Source organism: Calliphora vicina, chromosome 3, assembly GCF_958450345.1.
Source record: "Calliphora vicina chromosome 3, idCalVici1.1, whole genome shotgun sequence".
Classification (NCBI taxonomy): domain Eukaryota; kingdom Metazoa; phylum Arthropoda; class Insecta; order Diptera; family Calliphoridae; genus Calliphora; species Calliphora vicina.
In genome coordinates, this window is record NC_088782.1 from 20,772,950 (window position 1) to 20,786,452 (window position 13,503).

General features: G+C 31.8%; 1 protein-coding gene across 1 annotated transcript; it reads right to left on the reverse strand.

Annotated features, from left to right (window-relative positions):
- Positions 1-5,874: 5,874 nt before the first annotated feature.
- Positions 5,875-6,367, reverse strand: LOC135954717 (uncharacterized). The gene is made up of 2 exons (XM_065504939.1): positions 6,305-6,367; positions 5,875-6,223 (listed from the first exon to the last, which is right to left on the reverse strand). Exons 1-2 carry the CDS (start codon positions 6,314-6,316, stop codon positions 5,999-6,001), a joined length of 237 nt encoding a protein of 78 aa, XP_065361011.1. The 5' UTR covers positions 6,317-6,367; the 3' UTR covers positions 5,875-5,998.
- Positions 6,368-13,503: the final 7,136 nt, after the last annotated feature.

Below are 13,503 nucleotides of genomic sequence, written 5' to 3' on the forward strand. Positions count from 1 at the left end.
TGGTTTTGCCTTTTGTGGCAAGTTAAAGGGTGGCAGCCAACACAGCAGACTAGGTTTATATGTATGTATATGTATTCAATGTTCATTGTGGCATGGAACAATTAATGTAACTCAACCACCTTACTGCAGTTGCAAAACTTTCCAAACATGCTTTTCTAAAACACACGTTTTTAACCATTAATTTGCTGTTTATCATGTGTGCAAAAACATCGGTGCTTTTTAAGAAACACATTTTGCACTATTTTAAAAAGCTTAAATGAACCAACCCCTTTTTGTGGTCATACAATGATGCTGAGTAAAGCAAACTATGACGTTGTTTTCCAGCACCGTGTTGTTTATTCATTTTTCCACACCATTTTCATTGTTAAACATTTAGAGATGAATGCATAATATGCAAGGAAACCGTCGTTAAACGTGAGGGTGTATGAAATGTGAAATTATCAAGACATACTACGGCCGTCTAAAAACTCACGTGAAATTCCTAGGAAATACAAAGGAATACAAAGCAATATTTATGCAACTAAAATACGATATGTGTATGTTAGATATCAAGCTTACACATGACTACATAGTTGCATATGCATACTGGGGCATGTGATAAATGCAGCATGCATAACAATTTCATATATTAGCATGTGTTATTTTATTATAAGGTATCTCTGGCGGTTGATAAAGTGTTTGGATAGATGAAAACTTTTGGATATACTCGTACATATGTATCCAGCACAGCTTGGTTGGCAATGATATGAAATTACTGATTATCAAATTTTCAAAACATAATACATATCTTTTAAATTACTAAGAAGTATAGGCTGGACTATAATCTGATATAGAATATTGCACTTCCTTGTGAAACGTAGAGACGCCTATCTCCAAATCCCGCTATATAAAAAAATCGATCGCCACTATTTACCGACTTATAACCACTTTTATGTTGATCACAGGTGGTCGAAATTCTTCGTATTGGACCACTATTTACAGACTTATAGCCACTTTTATGTTTTACTTGATTTTCATATAAAAAATCGATTTTTGATTGAAAATATAGGTGATCACAGATGATCGTCCTTTTTCCATTTGGACCAGTATTTACTGAGTTATAACCACTTTTTGGTTTTACTCGATTTTCATATAAAAATTCGATTTTTGGTTGATATAGGTGATCACAGATGATCGTCCTTTTTCCATTTGGACCAGTATTTACTGAGTTATAGCCAATTTTAGGTTTTACTTGATTTTCATATAAAAATTCGATTTTTGATTGAAAATATTGGTGATCACAGATGATCGTCCTTTTTCCATTTGGACCAGTATTTACTGAGTTATAACCACTTTTTGGTTTTACTTGATTTTCATATAAAAATTAGATTTTTGGTTGAAAATATTGGTGATCGCAGATGATCGTCCTTTTTCCATTTGGACCAGTATTTACTGAGTTATAGGCACTTTTAGGTTTTATTTGATTTTCATATAAAAATTCGATTTTTGGTTGAAAATATTGGTGATCGCAGATGATCGTCCTTTTTCCATTTGGACCAGTATTTACTGAGTTATAGCCACTTTTAGGTTTTACTTGATTTTCATATAAAAAATCGGTTTTTGGTAGAAAATATAGGTGATCACAGATGATCGACCTTTTTCCACTATTATGGACCACTATTTATAGACTTATAGATCATCCTTTTTCCATTTGGACCACTATTTACAGACTTATAGCCACTTTTATGTTTTACTTGATTTTTCATATAAAAATTCGGTTTTTGATTGAAAATATTGCTGATCACAGATGATCGTCCCTTTTTCCATTTGGACCAGTATTTACTGAGTTATAGCCACTTTTTGGTTTTACTAGATTTTCATATAAAAATTCGATTTTTGGTTGAAAATATAGGTGATCACAGATGATCGTCCTTTTTCCATTTGGACCACTATTTACAGACTTATAGCCACTTTTAGGTTTTACTTGATTTTCATATAAAAAATCGATTTTTGATTGAAAATATTGGTGATCACAGATGATCGTCCTTTTTCTATTTGGACCACTATTTACTGAGATATAGCCACTTTTAAATTTTACTTGATTTTCATATAAAAATTCGATTTTTGATTGAAAATATTGGTGATCACAGATGATCGTCCTTTTTCCATTTGGACCAGTATTTACTGAGTTATAGCCACTTTTAGGTTTTACTTGATTTTCATATAAAAATTCGATTTCTGGTATGATATATTGGTGATCACAGATGATCGTCCTTTTTCCATTTGGACCACTATTTACTGAGATATAGCCACTTTTAAGTTTTACTTGATTTTCATATAAAAATTCGATTTTTGATTGAAAATATTGGTGATCACAGATGATCGTCCTTTTTCCATTTGGACCAGTATTTACTGAGTTATAGCCACTTTTTGGTTTTACTCGATTTTCATATAAAAATTAAATTTTTGGTTGAAAATATAGGTGATCACAGATGATCGTCCTTTTTCCATTTGGACCACTATTTACTGAGTTATAGCCACTTTTAGGTTTTACTTGATTTTCATATAAAAATTCGATTTTTGATTGAAAGTATTGGTGATCACAGATGATCGTCCTTTTTCCATTTGGACCACTACTTACAGAGTTATAGCCACTTTTAGGTGTTACTTGATTTTCATATAAAAATTCGATTTTTGGTTGAAAATATAGGTGATCACAGATGATCGTCCTTTTTCCATTTGGACCAGTATTTACTGAGTTATAGCCACTTTTAGGTTTTACTTGATTTTCATATAAAAATTCGATTTTTGGTTGAAAATATAGGTGATCACAGATGATCGTCCTTTTTCCATTTGGACCAGTATTTACTGAGTTATAGCCACTTTTAGGTTTTACTTGATTTTCATATAAAAATTCGATTTTTGATTGAAAATATTGGTGATCACAGATGATAGTCCTTTTTCCATTTGGACCAGTATTTACTGAGTTATAGCCACTTTTAGGTTATACTTGATTTTCATATAAAAATACGATTTTTGGTTGAAAATATAGGTGATCACAGATGATCGTCCTTTTTCCATTTGGACCAGTATTTACTGAGTTATAGCCACTTTTAGGTTTTACTTGATTTTCATATAAAAATTCGATTTTTGGTTGAAAATATAGGTGATCACAGATGATCGTCCTTTTTCCATTTGGGCCAGTATTTACTGAGTTATAGCCACTTTTAGGTTTTACTTGATTTTCATATAAAAATTCGATTTTTGATTGAAAATATTGGTGATCACAGATGATCGTCCTTTTTCCATTTAGACCAGTATTTACTGAGTTATAGCCACTTTTTGGTTTTACTCGATTTTCATATAAAAATTCAATTTTTGGTTGAAAATATAGGTGATCACAGATGATCGTCCTTTTTCCATTTGGACCACTATTTACTGAGATATAGCCACTTTTAAGTTTTACTTGATTTTCATATAAAAATTCGATTTTTGGTTGAAAATATAGGTGATCACAGATGATCGTCCTTTTTCCATTTGGACCAGTATTTACTGAGTTATAGCCAATTTTAGGTTTTACTTGATTTTCATATAAAAATTCGATTTTTGATTGAAAATATTGGTGATCACAGATGCTCGTCCTCTTTCCATTTGGACCAGTATTTACTGAGTTATAGCCACTTTTAGGTTTTACTTGATTTTCATATAAAAATTAGATTTTTGATTGAAAATATTGGTGATCACAGTGATCGTCCTTTTTCCATTTGGACCACTATTTACAGACTTATAGCCACTTTTATGTTTTACTTGATTTTCATATAAAAATTCGATTTTTGATTGAAAATATTGATGATCGTCCTTTTTCCATTTGGACCACTACTTACGGAGTTATAGCCACTTTTAGATTTTACTTGATTTTCATATAAAAATTCGATTTTTGGTTGAAAATATAGGTGATCACAGATGATCGTCCTTTTTCCATTTGGACCAGTATTTACTGAGTTATAGCCACTTTAAGGTTTTACTTGATTTTCATATAAAAATTCGATTTTTGATTGAAAATATTGGTGATCACAGATGATCGTCCTTTTTCCATTGGGACCACTATTTACAGAATTATAGCCACTTTTATGTTTTACTTGATTTTCATATAAAAAATCGATTTTTGGTAGAAAATATAGGTGATCACAGATGATCGTCCTTTTTCCATTTGGACCACTATTTACTGAGATATAGCCACTTTTAGGTTTTACTTGATTTTCATATAAAAATTCGATTTTTGATTGAAAATATTGGTGATCACAGATGATCGTCCTTTTTCCATTTGGACCAGTATTTACAGAGTTATAGCCACTTTTAGGTTTTACTTGATTTTCATATAAAAATTCGATTTCTGGTATGATATATTGGTGATCACAGATGATCGTCCTTTTTCCATTTGGACCAGTATTTACTGAGTTATAGCCACTTTTAGGTTTTACTTGATTTTCATATAAAAATTCGATTTTTGGTTGAAAATATAGGTGATCACAGATGATCGTCCTTTTTCCATTTGGACCAGTATTTACTGAGTTATAGCCAATTTTAGGTTTTACTTGATTTTCATATAAAAATTCGATTTTTGATTGAAAATATTGGTGATCACAGATGCTCGTCCTCTTTCCATTTGGACCAGTATTTACTGAGTTATAGCCACTTTTAGGTTTTACTTGATTTTCATATAAAAAATCGGTTTTAGGTAGAAAATATAGGTGATCACAGATGATCGACCTTTTTCCACTATTATGGACCACTATTTATAGACTTATAGATCATCCTACTATTTACAGACTTATAGCCACTTTTATGTTTTACTTGATTTTTCATATAAAAATTCGGTTTTTGATTGAAAATATTGCTGATCACAGATGATCGTCCTTTTTCCATTTGGACCAGTATTTACTGAGTTATAGCCACTTTTTGGTTTTACTCGATTTTCATATAAAAATTCGATTTTTGGTTGAAAATATAGGTGATCACAGATGATCGTCCTTTTTCCATTTGGACCACTATTTACTGACTTATAGCCACTTTTAGGTTTTACTTGATTTTCATATAAAAAATTGATTTTGGTTGAAAATATAGATGATCACAGATGATCGTCCTTTTTCCGTTTGGACCACTATTTACAGAATTATAGCCACTTTTATGTTTTACTTGATTTTCATGTAAAAATTAGATTTTTGGTTGAAAATATAGGTGATCACAGATGATCGCCCTTTTTCCATTTGGACCACTATTTACTGAGTTATAGCCACTTTTAAGTTTTACTTGATTTTCATATAAAAAACTGATTTTGGTTGAAAATATAGGTGATCACAGATGATCGTCCTTTTTCCATTTGGACCACTATTTGCAGACTTATATCCACTTTTATGTTTTACTTGATTTTCATATAAAAAATTGATTATGGTTGAAAATATAGGTGATCACAGATGATCGTCCTTTTTCCATTTGGACCAATATTTACTGCCATTTTTAGGTTTTACTTGATTTTCATATAAAAATTCGATTTTTGGTTGAAAATATAGGTGATCACAAATGATCGTCCTTTTTTCCATTTGGAACACTTTTTACTGAGATATAGCCATTTTTCATATAAAAATTCGATTTTTATTTGAAAATATAAGTGATCACAGATGATCGTCCTTTGACAATTTGGACCACTGTCTACAGAGTTATAGCCACTTTGAGGTTTTACTTGATTTTCATATAAAAAATCGATTTTGGTTGAAAATATAGGTGATCACAGATGATCGTTCTTTTTCAACCACTATCTACCGACATATAGCCACTTTTTTGTTTTCCAATAAATTTGGAATTGATAAGGTACAATTTTTTTTAATAAAACTCACATTATTTTTCCAATTAATACAACAAGACAAATACAAATTTTATTAATACACTATTCCAATTTACAGAGCCAATTTTACAAAATCTAGACAAAAAGTATTTCGCTAGATCTAGATTATCAATTTATCTAATAAAGACCATGATGATAAGAGCCATGATAAGAGCCACCATGTAAAACAGCTGGTTGATGATGGATCAGTGGAGTGGCAACAACACTGTGAGCTGCAACCACAGGACGTATAACATGAGCAACGGGCACAGTGGCGGTATGATGGTAAGATGTTAAAACAGGAGCTGAGTGTATGTAGCCGGGTTTGGCAAAAGCCAAAGCAAGGAGTGACAAAAAGACAAACTAAAGAAAAATGAGACAGGAACACTTTTATTAAAACTTTTCTTTTATTTTTTGGGTTTTTTTTTAATTAAATACACTTACAATTTTAAACATTTTGTTGTTTTTCGTAGTAAGATAGAACTGACTTCAAGTGTGTGTTTAGATGCTGTGTATTTGACAAATACTAATGTTTTTGTTTAATTATCAGCAACATTTTATACCAAAATATTATTATTTGAATTCTAAGAAAAAGGGCCTTCTTTTGTTGGCTTTTTCTTTTTCGTTTCTTAAATTTGTCTTACTGTAATGTAATATTTTACATGTTTAAAGTTAAGCAACTTTGTGTCTAAAACTTGACAATATAAATTTGATATTTTTTAAGAAACTACCGGCTTTTTTTGTATTTTAAAACGCTGACTACAAGCGTATTAAGTAACAGAATTTTGAGATGTGTGGTGGTTGGTTGGTTGGCTTTTGTCTTTTCCTCTTTTTGGTTTTAGTTTCTTTTTTGTTTAATAATTTTTTAAAACCCATAAAGTTCAATAACTTGTGTTTTTGTTTAGGTTTAGTGCTTAAATCTATCTAGATATTATTTTTCATTAGAAGTTTATTAAGTTTTTAATTTTTTGTTCATAATTACTTTGGCTGCAGTTCAGTTTAGCCCAACCAACCGAATTGGCCAGATGTTTGAAAGTTGGTGGTAAAACCAAATGTAAGTGTTATATTCGCAAAAGGTTTAAGGCAGCAAAAATTTTCAGCCAGCTGCTGTATAATTGTGGCAAAGGGTTGCTTTGTATGAGGAAAAAATAGACGCACAATGCGTAAAACAAATGTAGCAAATCTATGCGGCACTTGTGGCCATAAAGGTGTAACAAATAATTCCATTAACAGCAATGGTTTTGTGGGCATTACAGCGCTGGAGTTGTGGTAAACAAAGTAGGTGGTATTTTCAAATATATATCCATACAAGGAATCAATTATATCTTTATCAAGATATTGAATATTATCAATTGTTTGTACAAAATCTGACCAGGCCGCAGCACAAAATATCAGCAGTAAAATCTGTAAATATTTCAAAATATTTTTTATAAGTTTCGCTAGATTGTTTCAAACTATATTGAAGTACTTACCACTCTAAGCATTTTGAATTCTTAATGTTTTTAATTCAAATATTATACTAAAAATACTAGGAGATATCATGAGTCTTTCTTTTTTATATTTAAAGGCACTTTTGTGCAATATTAATGGTTCTTGTAATTCTCTCTCAACTACTTGTTTTTAGTAGGCGTATTCATCTCATGTTAAGTGACAGTAGACTTCAAAATTTATTTAATTAAAACTTTAAATGCAACAGCTGCAGGTAGAGATGTTCACATAAGCAACAAAGTAATTTATGTACAAAATAATTAATTATAACCTACACCACTATACTGAAGAGGGTATTATTTGTCTGTGCTGATTTTTGTAACGCTCAAACTTATTAATCTAATACCCAAATTTAAGTATACCGATCGACTTAGAATCCCTTTCTGTACCGATTGTTTTCAAAGTACAGGACGCAATTTTGAAGATATTTCGATCGAATTTGGCACAAAATTAGGTTCATTATGTCATCTAGGGTGTTTTTCTAAGCCCGATAGAACTTGAAAATGGAAAAAAGAATACAGTCAATTTTAATCAAAAAAATTGTTTTATTAGAACATTTGAAAATATCTTCGAGCATATGGCCAGCACGGCTGTTCTTTCGGACCACTTTTTCGAGCATTTCAGATCGTATGTCACGAATAATATGAACAATGCCGGCCTCCAAGGCGCCAACTGTTGCAGGCTTATCAGCACAAACCAGTACCTTCACGAGGTCCCACAGGAAATAATCGAGAAGTGTTAAATCGCACGACATTGGAGGCCAATAGACAGGTATATTTCCCCAAATAAAATTATCGCCAAATTTTGATTTCAATAAATCGATGGTTACGATTGCCTTCTGGCACGAAACGCCATCCTGTTAAAACAAAATCTCGCCCGAATCAATGTTATCCATATTTTCAAACAAAAAATCATCGACCATAACGCGAGCTCTGACTATGTGTGTGAAGTTAAATTTCGAAATTTATAACCCTAGACACAAACCAGTTGAGTTAACAGAGTTCTGTTTAAAGGCTAACATAGCACTGTTAAACATTGGAAATCAAGGTAGGTGTATTCAAAATGGATTAATAATCACACGGTTGGACCAAATGGACCACTCACGTTGGAAACGGGAACTCATCTCCCGCTTTTTCCAAAAACTAAGTCAAATCATAAATGTCAAACATATTTTTACATTTTTTCGGAATTTTTAAAATTTACTTATAATGGATGGATGAATCTAAATTCCTGGAAATTGGGAGAAGATGGGCGGATGAATCTTGCTGGAATATTTAGGAAGGGTGTTGGTCTATTATGATCCGTGGTCATAACCTTTAACAGTGCGAGTTCTGATAGAGAAATTAAAATTTTTCGGAAATTTAAATTTCTTGGGAGGATGAATCTAAATTTCTTGGAAATGGGAGAAGATGGGCGGATGAATCTCTCTGGAATATTTAGGTAAGGTGTTGGTCTATAATGGTCCATGGTCATAACCTTCAACAGTGCGAGTTCTGATAGAGAAATTTAAATTTTTCGGAAATTTAAATCTCTTGAGAGGATGAATCTAAATTTCTTGGAAATGGGAGAAGATGGGCGGATGAATCTTGCTGGAATATTTAGATAGGGTGTTGGTCTATCATGATCCGTGGTCATAACTTTTAGCTGTGTGAGTTCTGATAGAGAAATTTAAATTTTCCGAAAAAAATTTTTTTTTTTTTGAAGATGAATCTAAATTTCTTGGAAATGGGAGAAGATGGGCATATGAATCTTGCTGGACTATTTAGCTAGGATGTTTGTCTATCATGGTCATTGGTCATAACCTTTAACAGTGCGAGTTCTGATAGAGAAATTTAAATTTTTCGAAAATTTAAAATTTCTTGGGAGGATGAATCTAAATTTCTTGGAAATGGGAGAAGATGGGCAGATGAATCTTGCTGGAATATATAGATAGGATGTTTGTCTATCATGGTCCGTGGTCATAACCTTTAACAGTGCGAGTTCTGATAGAGAAATTTAAATTTTTAGGAAATTTAAATTTCTTGGGAGGATGAATCTAAATTTCTTGGAAATGGGAGAAGACGGGCGGATGAATCTTGCTGGAATATTTAGATAGGGTGTTGGTCTATCATGATCCGTGGTCATAACTTTTAGCTGTGTGAGTTCTGATAGAAAAATTAAAGTTTTTCGAAAATTTAAAATTTCTTGGGAGGATGAATCTAAATTTCTTGGAAATGGGAGAAGATGGGCAGATGAATCTTGCTGGAATATATAGATAGGATGTTTGTCTATCATGGTCATTGGTCAGAACCTTTAACAGTGCGAGTTCTGATAGAGAAATTTAAATTTTTCGAAAATTTTAAATTTCATGGGAGGATGAATCTAAATTTCTTGGAAATGGGAGAAGATGGGCAGATGAATCTTGCTGGAACATATAGATAGGATGTTTATCTATAATGGTCCGTGGTCATAACCTTTAACAGTGCGAGTTCTGATAGAGAAATTTAAATTTTTAGGAAATTTAAATTTCTTGGGAGGATGAATCTAAATTTCTTGGAAATGGGAGAAGATGGGCAGATGAATCTTGCTGGTCCGTGGTCATAACCTTTAACAGTGCGAGTTCTGATAGAGAAATTTAAATTTTTCGAAAATTTAAAATTTCTTGGGAGGATGAATCTAAATTTCTTGGAAATGGGAGAAGATGGGCAGATGAATCTTGCTGGAATATATAGATAGGGTGTTGGTCTAAAATGGTCCGTGGTCATAACCTTTAACAGTGCGAGTTCTGATAGAGAAATTTAAATTTTTAGGAAATTTAAATTTCTTGGGAGGATGATTCTAAATTTCTTGGAAATGGGAGAAGATGGGCAGATGAATCTTGCTGGAATATTTAGATAGGATGTTTGTCTATCATGGTCATTGGTCAGAACCTTTAACAGTGCGAGTTCTGATAGAGAAATTTAAATTTTTCGAAAATTTTAAATTTCATGGGAGGATGAATCTAAATTTCTTGGAAATGGGAGAAGATGGGCAGATGAATCTTGCTGGAATATTTAGATAGGGTGTTGGTCTATCATGATCCGTGGTCATAACCTTTAACAGTGCGAGTTCTGATAGAGAAATTTAAATTTTTAGGAAATTTTATTTTTTTTTTGGAGGATGAATGTAAATTTCTTGGAAATGGGAGAATATGGGCAGATGAATCTTGCTGGAATATTTAGATAGGGTGTTGGTCTATCATGATCCGTGGTCATAACCTTTAACAGTGCGAGTTCTGATAGAGAAATTTAAATTTTTCGAAAATTTAAAATTTCTTGGGAGGATGAATCTAAATTTCTTGGAAATGGGAGAAGATGGGCAGATGAATCTTGCTGGAGTATTTAGATAGGGTGTTGGTCTATCATGATCCGTGGTCATAACCTTTAACAGTGCGAGTTCTGATAGAGAAATTTAAATTTTTAGCAAATTTTATTTTTTTTTTTGGTGGATGAATGTAAATTTCTTGGAAATGGGAGAAGATGGGCAGATGAATCTTGCTAGAATATTTAGATAGGGTGTTGGTCTATCATGATCCGTGGTCATAACCTTTAACAGTGCGAGTTCTGATAGAGAAATTTAAATTTTTAGGAAATTTTATTTTTTTTTTTTGGTGGATGAATGTAAATTTCTTGGAAATGGGAGAAGATGGGCAGATGAATCTTGCTGGAATATTTAGATAGGGTGTTGGTCTATCATGATCCGTGGTCATAACCTTTAACAGTGCGAGTTCTGATAGAGACATTTAAATTTTTAGGAAATTTAAATTTCTTGGGAGGATGAATCTAAATTTCTTGGAAATGGGAGAAGATGGGCAGATGAATCTTGCTGGAATATATAGATAGGATGTTTGTCTATCATGATCCGTGGTCATAACCTTTAACAGTGCGAGTTCTGATAGAGAAATTTAAATTTTTCGAAAATTTAAAATTTCTTGGGAGGATGAATCTAAATTTCTTGGAAATGGGAGAAGATGGGCAGATGAATCTTGCTGGAATATTTAGATAGGATGTTTGTCTATCATGATCCGTGGTCATAACCTTTAACAGTGCGAGTTCTGATAGAGAAATTTAAATTTTTCGAAAATTTAAAATTTCTTGGGAGGATGAATCTAAATTTCTTGGAAATGGGAGAAGATGGGCAGATGAATCTTGCTGGAATATTTAGATAGGATGTTTGTCTATCATGGTCATTGGTCAGAACCTTTAACAGTGCGAGTTCTGATAGAGAAATTTAAATTTTTCGAAAATTTTAAATTTCTTGGGAGGATGAATCTAAATTTCGTGGAAATGGGAGAAGATGGGCAGATGAATCTTGCTGGAATATATAGATAGGATGTTTGTTTATCATGGTCCGTGGTCATAACTTTTAACAGTGCGAGTTCTGATAGAGAAATTTGAATTTTTAGGAAATTTTTTTTTTTTTTTGGAGGATGAATGTAAATTTCTTGGAAATGGGAGAAGATGGGCAGATGAATCTTGCTGGAATATTTAGATAGGGTGTTGGTCTATCATGATCCGTGGTCATAACCTTTAACAGTGCGAGTTCTGATAGAGAAATTTAAATTTTCCGAAAATTTTTTTTTTTTTTTGGAAGATGAATCTAGATTTCTTGGAAATGGGAGAAGATGGGCAGATGAGTCTTGCTGGAATATTTAGATAGGATGTTTGTCTATCATGGTCATTGGTCATAACCTTTAACAGTGCGAGTTCTGATAGAGAAATTTAAATTTTTCGAAAATTTTAAATTTCTTGGGAGGATGAATCTAAATTTCTTGGAAATGGGTGAAGATGGGCAGATGAATCTTGCTGGAACATATAGATAGGATGTTTGTCTATAATGGTCAGTGGTCATAACCTTTAACAGTGCGAGTTCTGATAGAGAAATTTAAATTTTTAGGAAATTTAAATTTCTTGGGAGGATGATTCTAAATTTCTTGGAAATGGGAGAAGATGGGCAGATGAATCTTGCTGGAATATATAGATAGGATGTTTGTCTATCATGGTCCGTGGTCATAACCTTTAACAGTGCGAGTTCTGATAGAGAAATTTAAATTTTTAGGAAATTTAAATATCTTGGGAGGATGAATCTAAATTTCTTGGAAATGGGAGAAGATGGGCAGATGAATCTTGCTGGAATATTTAGATAGGGTGTTGGTCTAAAATGGTCCGTGGTCATAACCTTTAACAGTGCGAGAATTTATAGATCATCTGTCCCACTATAATATTCAGTGGTCATAATATTTAACAGAGCTTGTTTCTACAAAAACTGCGAGAGAGATTGGCATATAATATTGAAAATCAAAAAGCACTCATACAAGAATAATTCTCAAAGAGGACGCTTGCGTAGCTTTTTATGAATGTTTTTTGTTTTTAAAAATTGAGTTACTCTCTACGTTTCAATTTGTAGCAATATGTATTTTCATACTTATGGTTATGGTTATGGTTTACGTGGTAGTTCACTACGTGCGAACAATCAAGTAGAGTCGAAGGGACCCCGTTTTTCATACACTCACTGTTTTGTTTTTCTATTATTTTATTATACATACATATTATGGTATTCGCGATATATTGTAATTATTGTTCTCTTAAACATATAAAATGTTGTATATTTTATAACCCATTACTAAAATGAGTTTATTATAATCTTAATTTTTGTAATTATAAACTATAAATTCTTTAAAAAAAATTGATACTGAAAAATAATGATTTTTTTAATTTGCAGTTTCATTAAAAAACTATCTAATTCAGACTTTTTTATGGTGAGATAAATATCATATCACATTAATTGGTATCAAATAATATAAAACATTTTCAAAAGTTTAGATTTTTGCACAATTCAATTAAATTCTTAAAACAACAAATGTTTATTATTGCATAATTTAATACCCATACTATTGTTGCTGTTAAATTTTGATCGTTTCATTTTTTTGTGAATGATTTCGTGTGTGTATGAAAAAAATCCAAAATGACAGTTACAATTCATACTGTTGATTGTTTCTGTAGTTGTGTACAAAATCAAAGACAAATTTCCTACAATTTATTATACTCCTCTCATTTCTTTTTTACTCTATATTAAAGATGCCACATATGTCAATTCAAGAAATTTAGAATCATCCTCCCAAGAAATTTAAATTTCCT